This window comes from Suricata suricatta, chromosome 1 (genome assembly GCF_006229205.1).
Source record: "Suricata suricatta isolate VVHF042 chromosome 1, meerkat_22Aug2017_6uvM2_HiC, whole genome shotgun sequence".
Taxonomy (NCBI): Eukaryota; Metazoa; Chordata; class Mammalia; order Carnivora; family Herpestidae; genus Suricata; species Suricata suricatta.
The window spans coordinates 37261687-37280955 of record NC_043700.1 but is presented as its reverse complement, the minus strand read 5'-3'; the positions used below and the strand labels follow the sequence as shown (position 1 = coordinate 37280955).

Here is a 19269-nt window from a genome sequence, read left to right as displayed (position 1 = left end):
AACTACAGCCCCTTTGTTATTAGACATTCTTTCTCTTGTTTATTTTAGAGAGAGACAGTGTGAGAGGGGGAGAGGGAGAGAGAATCTCAAGTAGGTTCTATGCTCAGCACAGAACCTAACATGGGCTTGATCCCACGACCCTGGGATCATGACCTGAGCCAAAACAGAGTTAGATACTCAATTGACTGAGCCACCCTAGTGCCCTCCAGTTTTCTTTTAATTGGTGTTGATATGATACATCTTTTAAATAACATTTTTTGGGGCACCTGGGTGGCTCAGTCTGTTAAGCCTCCGACTTGAGCTCAGGTCATGATCTCACGTTTCTGGGTTTGAGCCCTGCGTTGGGCCTGGAGCCTGCTTCTGATTCTGTGTCTCCCTCTCTCTCTTCCCCTCCCCGCTCATGCTCTGTCTCTGTCTCAAAAATAAATAAAAACAGGGGCGCCTGGGTGGCTCAGTCGGTTGGGCCTCCGGCTTCGGCTTGGGTCGGATCTCACGTTCGTGGGTTCGAGCCTCGCGTCGGGCTCTGTGCTGGCAGCCAGCTCGGAGCCTGGAGCCTGCTTCGGATTCTGTGTCTCCTTCTCTCTCTGCCCCTCTCTCTCTCATGCTCTGTCTCTCTCTGTATCAAAAATAAATAAAACATTAAAAAAAAAACATTAAAAAAATAAAAAACAATTTTTAAGTAAGCTCTATGCCCAACATGGGGCTTGAAGACATGGTCTTGAGATCAACAGCCAGCCAGGTGCCCCATTTTATGTTTTTTTCACCTACTTTTTTTCTTAAAAATTTTAAATGTTTTTTTATTTATTTGTGAGAGAGACAGCATGAGCAGGAGCAGGGGAGGGTCAGAGAGAGAGAGAGAGAGAGGGAGATACAGAATCTGAAGACAGGCTCCAGGCTCTGAGCTAGCTATCAGCACAAAGCCCAATGTGGGGCTCAAACCCATGAACTGTGAGATCTGACCTGAGCTGAAGTAGGATGTTTAACCAACTGAGCCACCCAGGCGCCCCTCACCTTTCTACTTTTAAGTAATTCTGTCTTCATATTTAAAGTGGCTTCTTGTAGAAAGCATATAATTCAGTCTTCCTTTTATATGCTGTGTGACAATCTGTTTTTCAATTGTTTGTTTAGGCCATTTACATTTAATATGATTACTGATAGGGTGAAGTTTAAATCTACATTCTTGCTATTTGTCTTCTATTTGTTCTGTCTATTCTTTGTTCCCATTTCTTTTTCTGCCTTCTTTTGGAATAATTGAGTATTGCTTATTCCATTTTATCTCCTTTGTTGACTTAGTTGCTGTAACTTTATTGTGTTATGTTAGTGGCTGCTTTAGATTTAGAGTAAACTTAACACAGTCTAATTTCAAATGATATTATATTTCTACAAGTATAGCATAAGAACCTTCAACAGTATACTTCCATTTCATCTTTTCCAGCTGTTATGAAAGGGGTGGGTATCTCTGGAAACATATCCTTTAGAAGGTAGAGGACTTTGGCTAGGGATATAGACACAGAGATATTTATATTCTCAACAATTTCCTTAAAACATTGTCCTAGAAATTAACTATTAGAGCAAGTCAGAAACTTTTAGCTCATTTATTTAAAATTTATTTATTTGAGAGAGTGAGCAAGTGGGAAAGGAGCAGAGATAGAAGAGAGAGAATTCTAGCCAGGCTCCGCACTGTCAGATGCAAGAGAGAGATTGTGAAAGCCATTAAGGTTTGGAGTGGTTTGTGATGCAGCAATAACCTGAACAGCACATCAATGTACTTACAGCGAACTGGTAGGCTTTTACCAAGTGATACTTCTGTTTGCCGCCTTTTCTGTGTTGTGCTTCATTTGACTAAATCTTTGAGGGCAAAATTTTTTTATTTTTTGATTCAACCTACCTTTGTCTTTTACTTCAATAAAATACCCAGGAGAGACACTCAGAAAATGCTAAATAAATATGGCATCTCCATGGTAATGAGAGAAGAAAACATATCTTCCTGACATTAAAATGGGCATTATTTTGACTACATAGCTAGTTTTTTATCTTGGTGCTAACTTGAAATTACTTAACTGATTATTTTAATGTAAATATAATCAATTTCCACACCGGTACTGCCACTTTATCCAACACTGATGTCATACTTCAATAATGTTTAGGGTGGAGATGGGGAAAAGGGTGAATTTTAAATGGGATGCTTCAAGAATAATGCTTTAGGGGTACCTGGATGGCTCAGTCAGTTAAGTGTTGGACTTCAGCTCAGGTTATAATCTTGCAGTTCTTGGGTTTAAGCCCCACACCAGGCTCTGTGCTGTCAAGCTCAGAGCCTGGAGGCTGCTTCAGATTCTGTGTCTCCCTCTCTCTCTGCCCTTCTCCTCCCCATGTTCTCTCAAAAATAAACATTAAAAATTATTTTTTTTAAAGGATAATGCTTTATATTATTAAAGAATGCAATTACTCTACCATTGGTTCTTGCTGTACTCACAGTAGTCAGGCTGATTGCGCTAATGTGGTAACTCTGAGAGGGGAGAAGCCCTAATGTTTAGCTTTTTATCCCATAAGAACTTTGGACAATCAGCTTATAACTATTAAGTTCCAGACTAAATCAAAACAAAATCTTTGATAGGTATTGGAAAAAAACCCTCAAAGAATATTTATTGATTTACAATAAACCAGTGGCATAATCTATTATTTTTTAAGTTTACTTAAAAATTTTTTAAATGTTTACTTATTTTTGAGAGAAAGAGAGAGCAAGCAGGGGAAGGGAGAGAGAGGGGAACAAAGAATCCCAAGCAGGCTCTTCACTGTCAGTACAGAGCCTGACAACAGGGTTTAAACTCACAAACCATGAGATCTTGATCTGAGCTAAAATCAAGGATTGGACACTTAACTGACTGAGGCACACAGGTACCCCAAAGTTTATTTTTGAGAGAGAGAGAGAGAGAGAGAGCAAGCAGCAGGGGGAGGGAGGGGGAGAGAGAGAGAGAGAGAAAGAAGAGAATCCCAAGCAGATTCTGAACTGTTAGTGTGGAGCTGGATGTGGGGATTGAACTCACTGACCATGAGATGATGACCTGACCTGAAATCCAAAGTTAGATGCCTAACCGACTGAGCCACCCATGTGCCCCAGTGGCAGAGTCTTTAAATTGACAGTATGCTATGGCAAATGTCAAAGGCAAGTGGATGAATACCATTAAACAATTATTAAATATGTGTTTGTCATGGTTTAAGAGCAGGAAGAAAAGTCTACACTGAATTTTTATACAAGTCTTTATTTACAACTTGTTTAACAACTGTACACTTTTTGCAGCCTTGAAAACATTTTTGTACTTGAATGGGAAAATATAGTTTGACCAAATCTTAACTTTATTCTTCATATACATATATTATATGCATACATATAAACATATACATATAATTAATACCGTAACAAGTTGGCAGTCATAAAATTAAAATGAGTGATATCAAAAGGAAATATAAGATTTCAAAAAAATTAAAAATCTGTCTTCTGGTGGTTTACTGGACTTTATATTTTTGTGACTTAAGTGAAAGTTTCTTATTGAGGCTAACAAGTCATTCACCTCAGAAAAACAGAAAATCCACGGATCTAATATATAGTAAATGGTTGGTAAGCTTGGTAAACATGTGGAGAAATCCCTGGGTGCCATTATATACTATGTTGCTAAATCTGTATTGATTCCATTTGTGAAGGGAGAAATTTAGAGTTTTATGTGGATTTCATTTTTGGATTATAATGACAAAGAATGAAGTTGTCAAATTATAAATTCAATAGTCAACCATAAATATCCTTTTTGCCAAAGCTTAACTGCAAGGTGGATAACTGTGATGCCAAATAGGAAACTAACAACAATTCACAGAACAATCAGTAATACTTAAGACATGAGTATAAGGCTTTAGAGCTGGGACTGTAATCAATACAACTCCAACTCCAATGTACTAAGGTGTTTTCCAGCTCATCTGAAAAGTTTAAAAAATACTATAGAAAAAAAAGCCTTTTTCTATCCTCAAATCTTTGATAGAATTTATTAATCAAAATAAGGCAAATTATTAAATTATTAGATATGTTTGAATTTTACCATTCATTACACACCCAAAAATTGGGTGTTATAAATGGTGGGGCAATTGTCAAAACATGAAAACTGCAAAACAAGATAATCTTGGAAATTATTTTTCTAGGTGCAAAGCATTCTGAATTACATATAACCTCTACACAGCAAAGTTAGTGACAGCAATGACGTTTTAGTGCATCTATATTTTAAATTGCTAAGGCTATTAAAAAACAAAAGGCTACTATTTAAAAAAATTAAAAGGCCTCAAATCATTGATTGGCATTTGTGTACAGTCTTTCCCTGCATTTATACTAAAATACTATTTCTTATTTCAAGCATAATGAAAATTTCCCTTAACTAACATGAATCTCTATAGAACACATACTAAATTAGGCCAACAAGAAAATAATAATACAAACTCAAATCACATCGTTTACCCATCTGTACTTGAATGATAATAAGAATTTCATAATTTGTTTGGAATCTGATCTACTGGATTGAGTCTGTTGCCTGATTTAGAACATTTAAAAAGGAAGAGGAAAGCATCGGCATCATGACTTCCTAAAAGGATACTTTAACTAAGTACCAAGCTGATTCAAAAGAATTATGATTAAGTCCCTTATTTTCATTAAAAAATTCAAAGATGCATCCATGTACATCCTTTTCGTTAAGAAGTAAATTAATAAATACTAAAAAATGTCTCATTAACTAAGTCACTGGAATAAAATGCTTGCTTTCTATATGAAACTGAACTTAATTCACGTAATCCAAGTTATTAAGAGCAAGAAAGTATGAAGAAAACCAAGAAAATTATTTGGATCTTGGTGTACATTTAAGGGGCAGATAATCAAATGTGATGAGAGATGTTCAAAGGGAAGGAAACAAAAACCTGTTGCCACTTTCATTAGATCTCTGCAGATTTAAAAACAAAAGAAGGATAAATGTTTAGCAATTTTTATTTGTAAATAAATCAAGCATTCACTGGTTTCTGCTCTACGTGTGTTAGAAACTATGTATCATCAACGTGAGGACTACAAAAAAAGGAGAAAAAAGCCTGAAGATGCTAGGTTATGAGTTATGAAATGATTTATCATTTGAAAAGTAAAGTGCTGAGAACCTATTTAAAATATTACATTGAAAACTAGTTTCAAAGAGAGGGTTTTGATTTTCCCAATGTCTTTAAAAAGGGGTGGTATTAATTTTTATAAGAAAAACAGCTTTCTTCAATGACAGCAGTAAAATCTAATAGTTATTGTAAGTTAATTGAAAACCTTTATTTTGTCCTTCTTTTCTCTTTGGGAATTACAGACTGTAAAAAGGCATTTTCTGCAATGATGGGAATGTTCTATATTTATGCTGTCCAGTATGGCAACCACTATCCATGTGTGGCCACTAAGCACTTGAAATGTGGTTGGTGACTGGAGAACCAAAGTTTGAATTTTATTTAATTTTAATTTAAATATAAATTGCTATGTGGCTAGTGACTAATAAATTGGGACAACGTAGGTCCAGAATCTACCCTTACCTAATTAGCAAAAAGCCACTGGAAGGTACAGACATTTAGAAGGGAACTTATCCATTCAACACCTAAATTAATAGACATTCAAAACATCGTATTTTGTCCTTGTGTGTGCGCATGTATGAGCGTATTTCTTTTTTAATTTTTTACTTGGGCAGACACAGCTCTTCCCTCAAAGGTCAGGATCTAGACTTTCTATCTCAGTCTTGCTCTCTTCTTGTTTAATTTGAGCAAGGCACATCAGTAGAACAGGGAGTAATGCAAAAGAAAAAAATACTACAGAAATTTTTCACACTATAAACTTAGCATTTCTCTCATGTAAGAGCACAAAACAAAACACTAAGAGAATGTTCGTATGAGTAAATCTCCCTATTCTTTGGCAGTAATCATGTGTCAATGTTTACGTAACAAGTATTTCTGCAGTTTTTGACTATGATTTGAGTATTAACATTTTTAAGTTACAAATGGAAGAGTCCTAATTCCTAAAAATATCTCTCAAGAGAACAAGCTGAAAACTTAGCTACATTTGAACTTAAGAACAGCCAAGTTCATTAAGCGTATCTGTGATAGCAGAATGAAGAATATTTCTGGAACATTCTGCTATCTTTTCTCATCAACTAACTCCCACCATTTCCCAGATTTTTTGACTTTATAGCTCCTGGAACCTGGTTTCCTTTCTCCTGTCTTTGGGGATAGTCAATGATGAAGAACCTATGCAAGTTCAGGGCAATCGGTAGGTTTGTATTTTAGGAGCGAGCACAGCAAAGGTACGAACTGAACTCCCTGTGGCTGTCGGCCATCTCTCCGGGGGTCGGGAGCACCTGGAGTGACTTCGCATCAGGCCAGCAGACACTTTCCCCTTTATCAGGAAGCCTGCTTAGAACAATTCAGCTGGGTTTAAAGGGTTCATCTGAGCCCAGGAACTGGACTATTCTGGTCTTTCGAAATCCGGTACCACACAGGCCACGGGACTAGGACCTTCTCAGTGCTTTCTGGTATTCTCTGATTAACTACCAGATTGTTTACTTTTTACTAATGTAACTCCAGAAAACAAAATGTTTCAAGGGTGTTGGCATTTGAGAGAACTTGGCCTCATGAGTATTGCCTTATACAAGTCTTATTAATATGAAATATAAAATGCAATTTATGTCTAGTAGCCCCAATCCAGCTTTAAATAGATCTAGATTTTCAGATCCCACTTTAAACATTTCAGGAAGAGCACAGGGCCCATTTCTTTGGGTGACCTTTTACATTTTTCTTAGTGAGTACTCCAAAATAAGGAAAAGACCCTAGCAGTAAAGATATAAATAGAAAATGCCACAGAAAAGTAGAACAAAAATAATTATCTAATATTAGTAAAGTGCTGTGATTCTTGCAGTAAAGTATAAATACATAAATGATTAGATGTAACAGTAAATAATATTAAGAGACTCATCTCTAATAGGGACATATATAAACACACTATAGAATGTATATACAGTAATCACTGCCCATAGGTTGACAAACACACCAAGAATAAACATGAATCCCTATTATTAATTTTAACGATTGCTACACTCATTTTTTCCTTTGTTAACTTAGAGATCTCTTAAGTGATAACACCTGCTCAAAAGTCTCCCACATACATTAAAGCCTCAACATGCTTTGGTAGTTTTCTTTTACTCATTTTGAGATTACTTTTGTCATGGTAGTTTATTTTTCCTTTAAGCTCTAAGTAGGTAGAATTTAGGATATTTGAAAGGCTTATGGGACTGAAATTTTGAGGCTATGGACACTTTTTCTGAGGATTTCATCTTCAGATGCTAAAGATCTAATTTAGAGCCTGGTGGTAACGTATCAGGTATATAAAGACTCTCTTGAATACATTTTTAAAAATCTCTACTCTTGCTTTCAATTTAAACAAAATTTTGTGTGTGGGGGCTACTATGTCTAATTAGGGGGGGATATAAAATTGATCATAAGCTGTATTAACTAGATAAAGCAGCAGATTCAGAAAAGTCAGTAGTAATTTTCAGCCACCACAGACTTATCAAATCCGAGTATCCTCAATGGCTTCAAATCACTATCTTAGATTTAGTAATGGGTAACAGTTTCAAAATAAAAACAGATGCTTTCCCTTCGACAGATAAACATATAGTTAATATTGTATGCTCCGCTAATGCCCACTGAAGGGAAGGATAGTTAGAAACTAGACTGCATTTTTGTCTACTCTTCTTTATTTAATGATCATGTAACAAAGTCAGAAGATTTTATGTAAACTATCACTTGAGGAACATTTGTTAAGACAGTGTTATTTTTAATTGTATTAGTACTTTTAATCTGCGTGGATATTTGTTTACAATCAGGCCACTTCTTATCCTGATAATCCATTCTAATTTCTAGGAATGGATTTGCCTTAACAGCCTTCTCTTACTTCCTCGCATTTTTATGCTCACTTATAAATACAGCAGATCAACCGATCTTACAAAATATTATTGGAAAATAGAAAAATAATGAAGAGAGACATCACATAATTGTGGATACATAGTTGTTAGGAAACTTGTATAGACATGTATACAATGTATACAAACTTGTATACAAACTCATATACTTGCCATAATTAGGTTCAGGTCTCTTGTTTCTCAAATAAACTAATGGCCCTTTCTCTATCAATTTAAGTGCAATGTGTGGAATCCAAGTATATTTCAAGATAACATGAACTTCCTAAGTTTTTATATTCATAGATAACACACGTGAGTTGGACTGAATTGGTAAAAGGCTGTTTAACAACAAAATAATCAATAAACTCTTGCCAAGAACATATTCAGCGACTTAAAAGAGATGGACGTCATCACATTTGTGCTGTCCTTCATTTTATAAAAAGGAAGCTAAATATTAACACTGCTGTGTTTTAGGGGATTAGGGAAGGGCAGAAATTGGCTGTGGCAGCAGCAAATTATTTTGTCTTTTAGGTTCTGAGAAATGAACATTATTTACTAGAAAACTTTAGGACAATAAAATTATTATGCTTAAACTGGACAATAAAACATTTGCAATAAAAGGAACATACACCAATTATTATTTAAATATGCTTTATAGAAAGTAAAAAAATGGATGACAGATACATTGAGAATAGCCTTCCTCTTATAAAAATTGCATGATATAAAATCTTAGAATCATTATAGTTACAAAGAGTAAGCTCTGAAACCACTTTCTAAATGTAATGAAACTGGGTTGTACAACTACTAAAATCAGCTGCCATTTTGACAGTTGGGGCTATAGAAAAAGAGATTATCATTACCGAATGACCTTCTCAACTCACAAAAAGGGAAAATAGAAAGCACGCTAGAATAATTTCTTTAAAGATTCCGATACCCCATTTCTGATGTTAATACACTCCTTCATCTCCTTCAGGGCATCACACAGGCTTGACTTGAAGTATAATGAATGCTACATCAGTGCAATGAGTCCCTTCATCATACAAGGGTGAAAAGTCAATGGTTCCTTCCATAGTTTAACGAATAGACAACAAAAAGCATTTTGCCTTAATGTTGTTATTCTGCAATTAGCAAAAAGCAAAACACCAAGCACTTCCCCCTCACTTTAGGGTCAGCGTGTTCTTCCCCACGGGGCTGGCAGTAGCTGTGGGTGTGGGCGCTTTCTCAGATAATCTCACATGTTCTAACTGGAGATAACTGTATCATTCCAGAGTTTGAGATCCGGACAACTGGAGATTACATGCAGAGAGCTAAGATAATTTTGAAAATGTAGATTTTGGTTTCAAGATAATTCTCATTTTGGGATAAGGGTTTTCAGATTTTTAACACGGTGTTAGCTTGAGAAGATGAATGCTTGTCTGAGAGCAAGAGGCACTGGAAAATATTTTCTATCATTAGCTAACCAAAAATAAAATTGCTACTAAAAAGGAGATGTGAGTAAACTAGCTATTAAATGATTTTTTCTTCAGCCCAAGTCAAGTCTCATTGAACCATCACATGCTGCTGATGTGCTTGCACAGTGGATTTTCATGCCTGTGCGGGGACTAATGAAACTTCAGGGTCAAGGTTTCTGACTGGATAACATCTAGCTTAACTGTTTTTACAAGTGAGCTTTACTGTATATACAAAACAATAAAATTTCAACAGAATTACAAATGCAAAATTGTCCTATTATAATCTCACCTCACATCCCACCAAGCCAATTTTACCAGGCTAGGGCTATCAATTAGAAACAATTCAATCTTAATTTTGGAACATAGGTCCTTTATTTAGGGACTTCTTTTTCTTGGTTATTATAGACAAGCAATATGATTCAGTTTTTGAAGCTCTTTTAAGATATGTACAGTTGTATTATTTATTCTTTTTCTTATGTGGTAAAACTACAATATTTGTTGGATTTTTCTGATTACAAACTTTGTAAACGCACACTGCAGAACATGAATGTTACTCTTTAAAAATTCTTTAATCATTTACTTTGCATTTTCTTACCCTGGTTAGAAGGAAAACAGAAAGCAAGCTTTTTGTTTATAAGAATTCAACACTGTGGGGATGGGTCGCCCCAAGCTAAGGCAGTAACACTGTACTCACCCCGCTGTGGGGCCAGCGCTAGAGCTCCGCTGCTCGAGCAAACCGCGGCCTCAGGGATCTACTGGACACAAGGAGTCTGTAAGCACACAGCACGCCGTAGCTCATCCGGGTCAAGTGCCCAATGGCTTTGAACTTCCAGACAAACCATGCATCATCACAAACCTCCTGAGAAACTATTAATCATTATTGGAGAATAGCAATTTATAAATCCTGCTGAAAGCTGGGCAAGGGAAATGGTTGTCACTGCTACAGCTAAGTTTTTATTCTTGCTTTTTAAAAGAACACCAGAATGTTTAGAAATATAATTTCTGCTATATAAGTAACATAGTAAACCCATGAAGGTACAGTAAAGGAGCGTGAAAGTTATGAATGTAAACACCAAAATAATAGCATGCAAAAGATGTCAAAGAAAAATGAGTAAAACTTGCTTCTAAAAGTCTGGCACCTGGTAGGTAGGAGACCAGGACTGGGGCAGTAAGCAGGGAACTAAAATTAAAACCTCTCATCTCATAGGATATAATCCACTTAATAAAGAGCTCATAGACTCTTTTATTTTCATCTAACTTATTCTGCAGGTAGTAAAATTTCCAAATAATTTTAATGTTACCAAGGTTAGTGTTCATGCCCTGTTTGAAATAAAATAGTGGAACCTCACGTTATTTGTAAATAAGGGGGCAGGGGTAAGAACCATCTTAACTAGCTTTTAATCTTTTATTCTTAAATTTGCCTATGTTGATGAGGTCTGCTTAGCCTCCTGAAACCCCACAATGCATTCTACTCACGTGGTTCTCTCCATTATTACTAACTCTTCCTGTTTTATAGTCTCATCAGGCAGAAGCATTCACACTGCACTCAGACTTCTGTACTTAATGTAAAAAATTCGCACAATGTATGGAGTCATTTCCGTGTATACTCTAATACCTTTCTTCAAGAACAGTTTCTGAGGACAAATGAAAACACTACTAATTTTTGGTCAATTTTCTTATAAAAAAGAGATTAAGGATTTAAAATCAAACACGTGAATAGTTTCTGAAAATTCTTAATTACATTTAACTTGATTTAGAGTTATTCACTTATATTTAATATACAGGACTAAATGAAACCTGAACTTCCAAATAGCAAGTACATGAAATAAAATCTTACTAGGTGACGTAACTGAAACCAAAACCAACCAAGCAACCAATCAACCTAATTTCAATAATTTTATGCTTTAAAAAAGAATTGGCAAGGTGCAAGAAAAAGGCTGGAGGGGAACTTAGATGTAATTTGGGACCAAATACTTAAGTCAATATGGAAAGTCAGGAAGAGGCCTTTCATTTTCAAATGAACGCCATTTCACATTTATATAGCACCTTATAGAGCCAAAGTGCTTTACAGTCATTATGACTTGATAGAACATGGTTTGCAATCTGTCAACAAATCTAAGAACTTTGAGGCAATCATATACCCAAGAGAATCTATTCAGCAGCAGATTCTTGGACTAGTACATAGGATTAAGAAAAATTGCTAAGAAACTTCTCATAACATCACATACAAGTAGTCTCTTATTGATCTTAAGGACTGATATTAAGATGTTAGGTTTAGGAATTACTGAGAAATAGAAGGGTTTATATTAAAGATTAAGTAAAAGTAGGTGCAACAAGGAAATTGCCCAAAAGGTAAGGTTACCTATTACTTGTAAGTATATGAAAAATAAATCTTTTAGATGTGGAGGGTAACTGAAACTGTGTCAGCCGCGTTGCTAGAATTTGATGCTCAGTTACTATGATATTCCAAAACAAGAAAAAAATTAATGCACTGCCTGATTTTTTTGTTCCGTAATTTCCCCCCACATAACCTAACCAATGCATTATCTTTTGTCAGCAAACAAGATAGCAAGGGATAATGAAATTTTATGTATGTTTTAAAAATAGTTTCCAAATCTTTGGACAAATTCAATTTCCTATAAAACAATGTGGAAAACTTAATTCTTTCCCTCTAAATAAATCTATCAGGTGCCTTGGGAACATCTGATTAGCACCTCTGCCAATGTATTTATGTCTTTGCAAAAAGTGCACTTGCCAACCATTTTATATAGTAAATATGCAAGTTATTTGAAGTGCATTTGGAAAACAATCGAAAACACAGATTAATACATCATAAAAAGATTAATTCCCTTTAAACAAAGACATTCTTATAAAGCATGGTAACACAGAGGCACAATAAAGATTATAAACTGTATATCAATTATTGGCAGAAAATCTAATTCATTACAAAGCCTACACCATTGGGGAAAGGACAGTTTCATACAAAGAAAAGTACTACACTATTATACAACACTTTTAATTGGGCATTTAAAAATTTTTTGGCACATTAAAAGGAACTGAAAGGACTACAAAATAAAGAACCAAGAAACTAAAACATTATAGATATAGGAGAAAGTCTTCAAATGAGAAACAACTAAATATCAACATAAAAGAGACAAAAAATAAGCTGGCTGAATTTCCTGAAATGTTGTCATATGTAACAGAAGTATGCTTTGAATGTAGGATATCTTTTTATTCTGACGGCAAGCCTTGTCTACCTTGCTGTGGCTGGCTGGACATGGCCGGGATAAGATCTTCTGGTGCTGGTTGCCTGTCTCTGCCTCGCCAGAAATGACTGCCCTGACCCTGTACTAGCAAGTCTATCTTCAGCCGCCTTTTTATGCAGGGTCATTCCCTATAGATCATAGGAAAGAAAAATAATCAATAAAAACAAAGCAGAACATACTCTCACAAAAGAAAATTTCTTCATGCAGTATTTGTCACATTGCATCATAAGGCACAATTAGGAGTGTTAATTCTGCTCATTATAGATTGAAATCTCAGAGATATTTGTTCCAACAATCAAGTACAAATTTTCTCTTGGAAAAATTAAGCCTTAATTTACTGAATTTACAATAACCAAAACAGGCAATAGAGATGGAATTTTGGAATATGTTACCCATAATCATATCTAGTTCCTTCTGAAATCAAATGTATAAATTGATTTCTCAAGAACAAAAAGTGCGATTGATTGGTAGGATTTGATTCACACATGGTTGTGGAAATCACGTATCTTATTTTGAGTGAAAAGCACATGTTGTTTCTTAAGGAGGAAAGCCACACCAGGTATAATACATACCACCAGGGTGTTTTTCTTCACTTCAGGCAGGATTGTATTCTCAAGCAAATTAAGAAAAGTCCACCACAGAGGGCCCAAACGAGAGCTGGGGGTCTTTGGTGAACACTGGCGCAGGCTGGCCTGCTAGCTTAGAAGGGAGAGGATATACAGGTGCTGGGCCCAGAGCGCCTTACCAGGAGGGAGGAAACCTCTTTAAACTGGGAGTCTATGACGAGATCAGGGAATTAGTGGTTTTGGTACTTATTTCATAAGCCAGTAAAGAACCATTACTATTTAATCTCACCAGTGATTGGCTACCAGTAACTGATGGGAGGAAGTGGACGCTGTAACAAGGAAGAAAGGAAGATATAAGCAGCGGAGAACTGAAAGGAGAGTGGGTACACATGCCAAGAAATTTGAGAAGCCCCAGGGCTTTCCTAGAGAGAGGAAAGACAGGCACAGGAAAGACTAAATCATCAATCTTCCTGTTACTAGTTAGCTTCTAGGGAAAACAGTGGTCACGGCTTTGGATCTTTGACAGAACCTGTCTGTCATGTATACCCAAATATGTAACACTTCTTCATTTTCCCAATGAGGAAATCCAGAAAAATTTTTTTTACTCAATTTGAAATCAAAGCATTTAGGAATCTGAAGAAAACTGATAAATATCTATTGATAGTCTTTAAATTATTAATTTTGCTACATATATTATTATTTAAAATAAACTTTATTTTTCATTTTCACATTTTAAGTGACTTATTCAAATTCTTCACACACCTTCAAGACCTAGGTAGCCATGACCGGCCAATCCTCTTGAGATACTTAATGCCTTTTCCCAGTGCCTGTCACATTCCCCTCCATTCAGTAGTCTGAGATACAGAACTTTCTCAATGTATGTATGGCTACTTCACTGGAACATAACTTATGTGAGTCTACTTGGGAGTCATTCCTTTAGTCTCTGGAGAGCTGAAAAGTGTTCTTTTTTAAAAAAAAAGTTTAATGTTTTTTATTTATTTTTGAGAGACAGAGAGAGACAGCTCGAGCAGGGGAAGATCAGAGAGAGAGGGAGACACAGAGTGCGAAGCAGGCTCCAGGCTCTGAGCTAGATGTCAGCACAGAGCCTGACGCGGGGCTCAGACCCATGAACCATGAGATCATGACCTGAGCCAAAGCAAATGCTTAACCGACTCAGCCACCCAGGCACCCCTGAAAAGTGTTCTTTAATACAATGTCACAGAATAAATTTGGTTCTATAAGCATAATATGTAAAGTCATACAAATCAATCAAAACTATGAAATGACTAATAGGTGTTAAGGGGCAGAGTTCCAAGACTACTAACACTAACCTTTAAAGAGGGAAGAGGTAAGACACAGAACTACCCAGAGAGCTTCCTTAGATAGTTTCCCCCTATCTTTTATTTTTAAACGTTAAGAAGTCTATATTTGTTGATAATAGTATTCTAAACCTGATTTTCTTCTTTTGTTTTTTTAAATTATGGTAAGGTTTGAAATATGTAGTTTTAACTAAGGCAAACAGAAATGTGGATAAAACATGAAATTGTATGAATTTCTGACAAACATAAAATCACATTAGTAGGACACCTGGGACATTATTACTATTTAAGATGCAGTATCAGTTACAGCTGTAAAACAGAAACAGCAATAACGTAACTATAGGGTCATAGGGAGATGAAACAACTCTGGTTCAATTTCCTGTCTTAGGCAACTAACATTTTGACAAAGCAGAAGTGGTCTTGCTGGGAAGAAAAACAAAGAAGAAAAAAAGACCAGTCTAGGACAAAGTATTGAAAAAAGTACAGCATTCTTCAGAATTCACAGCTATTCATATCCAGGAAGCGTTACTGAAGCCCAGACTGCTATTGTCCTGCAAAGGCAAGGAAATCCTTCCACGAAACAAAAGCTACTGCATCTGTGCTTAGATGTTACTAAAGCCCCCTTGCCCTGGGATACAATGTTTCTGAGGGACAGAAATCAAAGCACCATTTATCTTTTTATCCTTTAGAAATAATGATGTGTTCACAATGTCCTAACCCTGTTTACAGTGGTTCCCATTTCTGCTTTTCAGTCCTAAGACCAGCATTAGGTTTTTGTTAGTGTGTGTTAGGATAGCAATTACTTTCAGATTCATTTGGTAGAATTATTTCTACAATAAAGGTAGTATAATAATTATTACATATTCACTGAACTTCGCAATATGCTTTGAAGTGTTATTTCCTTACCATATTATACCAGGCACTAACAATATATTTCTCCTCCATTTCTCTTTGACTCTTGGTTTTCTCATATTCTTTCTAAAAAATAAGCACATGTAAACATGTAAAGATGAAAAACAATATTAATAAAATATAATTAGCTAAGTTCATGGACACAAGTGTATATAGCAAGGCGCCTAGAAAATAATCAAAAGTCAAATATCTTGTTGTACAGTATAGCGAACTACCTACCTCTAAAGAATGGAACAGTCGGTCCCGTTCCTGGAGCTGATTTTTAAGAGCTTGTATTTCTGGTGCTGCTCCTTGATTCTGCTTAGGATCTAAAGTACGGATAACCTGCAAAAAAGGAAAAAGACAAAAAAATTTGAAGTTTCAAATTTAAAAGAATGTAACATCTAAGGAAGCAGTTATATAAAAGAAAAAATTAAGGACAAACCTTGTGAGAATTATAAAGCTATCTTACAAGGATACTTTAAAATTTGAATGTATGAAATAATATTCAATTGCTATAGCTTTCGGGGCGGCTGGGTGGCTCAGCGTTAAATGACCGACTTCAGCTCAGGTCATGATCTCACGGTTCGTGAGTTCAAGCCCTGTATCAGGCTCTGTGCTGACAGTTCAGAGCCTGGAAGCTGCTTTTGATTCTGTGTCTCCCTCTCTCTCTGACCCTCTGCTGCTCACATTCTGTGTCTGTCTCTCTCTCAAAAATAAAAAAAACGTTAAAACTGTTGTAGCTTTCAATTATACAAAACTTTTATCTATGTAAAGAATCATTTAAAGAAGTAATTCTGGCTTAAAATTAATAAATAATACTACAGCATTAATGACAGCCGTCTTCCCTTCTTCCAGTGTGGCTTAGCTAGCTTCTATCTCTGATAGAGCGGATCCTAATGGTTTAAAAGTCTATCACTGTGACCCAGTCGCCTCCTCTGGCAGTGGCTGGGTTTAGGCATGGGCGTGTGATGCATTTCTAGCTGGTCTACTAGTAGTCTTTCCCCAGAAAGGTCTTTTTGCTTTTTGGGCCAATACTTTTACTATCAAAACTGATGCAACCTACAGAAAACTTGAAAGAAAGAACAATAAAAACACATTTCCTTTAACCCCAATTTACCAACTGCTGCACTGCACATTTTCTCTACACACACACACACACACACACACACACACACACACACACACGCTTGTTTGGGAGCCCCCTCCCTTTTTTAATGTTTATTTATGAGAGAGAGAGAAAGAGAGAGAGAGAGAGAGAGAGAAAGAGAAACAGAGGATCTAGAGCAGGCTCTGTGCTGCAAGCAGAGAGCTCAATGTGGGGCTTGAACCCATGAATCGTGAGATCGTGACCTGAGCAGAAGTTAGATGCTTATCCGAATGAGCCACCCAGGAACTATTTTAAAGTAATCAGCATGGGTGACTGGGTGGCCTAGTCATTTGAACATCCAACTCTTGATTTTGGCTCAGGTCATGATTCCAGGGTTATGGGATTAAGCCCTGTGTCAAGCTCTATGCTGAGCACTGACCCTGCTTAAGATTTTTCTCTAAAATTAAATTAAATTAAATAAAAAAACCCCACAGAATAAAATAATCTGCAGACCTCATAACATGTAACCCTTAAATACTTCAACATGATCTTCTTAGACCAATCACAAGACCATCATCATCTGTAAGAAAATGAACAATTCTAGAAGTCACCACTATGGGTTCCAAAACCATGTTTCTACAGGTGCGTCCAAAATCTCTTTTATAACTGCTCCTTCTACCACCAATATAGGACCCAAAGATTAATGCATTACACTTGGTACTTTGATCCCTTTGGGCTCTTTTAGAGTAGAACAGCTTCTTGCCCTCTCCCATATTCCAATGCTTATTTTTGTTTTTTATAACATTAACTTTTATCCCCAATTCTTGATTTATCTGATGATTTCCTGAAGGTGTTATTTAACTTGTTCCAATAATCTCATTTTCCCTGGGAACTGAGTTAAGTCTAATAGGTTGCTTAGATTCAGGTTAAGTATTATGACAATGATACTCCATCAGGAGGCACAGATGTTGGCTGTCCTACCATTAGTGTAGCTAATTTTGATTACCACTTAAGCAGTTGACTGCCACTTATTTTCTACATAAAAGAACATTTTCCTCTAACTAATAGAGGAAATAGTAATTAGTAACTACTGTGGGGTGACCTATTTTGATCACTGCTTCTTCCTCATGCTTTTTGTCAAAGGTTTCTTTTGTTCTTCTGATAGCTCTCGGCGTGAGAAGTCACTGTACATGACCTAAACTGGATGACCAGTGAAACATGATTAAAAAGGGGAGAGGCACCTGGGGGGCTCAGTCAGTTGAGCATCTGACTTTGGCTCAGGTCATGATCTCATGGTTCGTGGGTTCAGGCCCCACATCGGGCTCGTTGCTGTCGGCACAGAGCCATTCGGATCCTCTGTCCCTCTCTCTCTGCCCCTCCTCCACTCACTCTTTTTCTCTCTCTCTCTCAAAATCAACAAACATTTATGGGGCGCCTGGGTGGCTCAGTTGGTTAAGCATCCAACTTCGGCTCAGATGATGATCTCAGTTTGTGAGTTTGAGCTCTGCATCAGCTCTGAGCTGATAGCTTGGAGTCTGGAGCCTGCTTAGAATTCTGTATCTCCCTCTCTCTCTCTCTCTCTCTCTCTGCCCCTTCCCCGCTCACACACTGTCTCTCTCTCAAATATAAACAAACAGTAAAAAAGAAAAAAAGAATGAAAGAAAGAAAAAGTAAACATTAAAAAAAAGAAGAAGAAAGTGGAGTGTGATGCTTGGAATGTCATACTGACACTTTTGGCTTTCTCTAAGTATTTTTTATATCGTTCTTCCATTTGCTTCATTTCCTCTTCTTTCTTTCGTAAAGCTTCTTGTAATTCTTCAATTTTTAAGGCTACCAATGAGAGAATAAAAAAAGAAAAAATTTTTTTTAGATTGTAACAACTTGAAAAATATTTCACCTGACTTTTGTCAATTAATTAATAGCTTTGAGAGACTGTTTGGTCTATTCCAATATATAATTCTAAAAATTCAAAATGTTTTGTTTTTATGAAAATCTTTTCTTGTAAACAAAAACTTCAGTACGGAAATAAATAAATTAAAAAATATCCACTGATGACAAGTGGATAAACACAATGTGGTCAATACATAAAATTGAGTATTATTCATCTTCAATTCTGATACATGTTACAACATGGAGATGATAGAAGTGAAAATGGGAGACATTTTATTAAGTGAAGTAGACGGGACATCAAAGTACAAATGTATGATTCCACTTAAATGAGCTACTTACAAGAGTCCCACTCTCACAGAAGGAAAGTAGAATAGTGACTTCCAGGGGCTGGGAGGACGGGTAGGGGGGCGGGAGAGGGTGGGGAGTTAGTGTTTAATGGGCACAAAGTTTCAGTTTGGGAGGACAAAAAAGTTCTGGAAATAGTGGTTGCACGACAATGTGAATGTACTTAATACCACTGAACTATATATAATTAGGAATAGTTAAATTGGTTATTTTTGTGTGATGTATATTTTACAGTGGGGCGGGGGGGGAGTCTGTTCTGCTCAACACAAAATTAATAAAGTCAGGTTATCTACATGTGTAAATATCAAAAGCAGTAAAAGTTTGGCTGACTTATATGCAACACTATTATGAAAATAGCTAATTTCATAAATATTCATTAGCATCCACAGTTGTGGAAAAACTCAAAACTATAATTAGAAATACTTTGAAGATGATTATGTACTCTTTCTGTAAA

The 19269-nt window shown here is 36.2% G+C and overlaps 1 protein-coding gene across 3 annotated transcripts in view; it reads right to left on the bottom strand.

The window, feature by feature from the left end:
* HOOK3 (hook microtubule tethering protein 3) overlaps positions 1-19269 on the bottom strand; it is a 120563-nt gene that overhangs the window by 6154 nt on the left and 95140 nt on the right. For 2 of the 3 annotated variants that reach the window (XM_029936719.1, XM_029936725.1), the window contains 4 exons: positions 18310-18410; positions 15731-15835; positions 15506-15577; positions 8632-12842 (listed from right to left, as the gene is read on the bottom strand). In XM_029936719.1, the coding sequence (XP_029792579.1) occupies positions 12702-12842; positions 15506-15577; positions 15731-15835; positions 18310-18410 (419 nt within the window). In that variant the 3' untranslated portion in view covers positions 8632-12701. Of the gene's footprint in view, positions 1-8631; positions 12843-15505; positions 15578-15730; positions 15836-18309; positions 18411-19269 lie in introns of those variants that run through there. The other variant, XM_029936732.1, reaches the window with a different exon arrangement.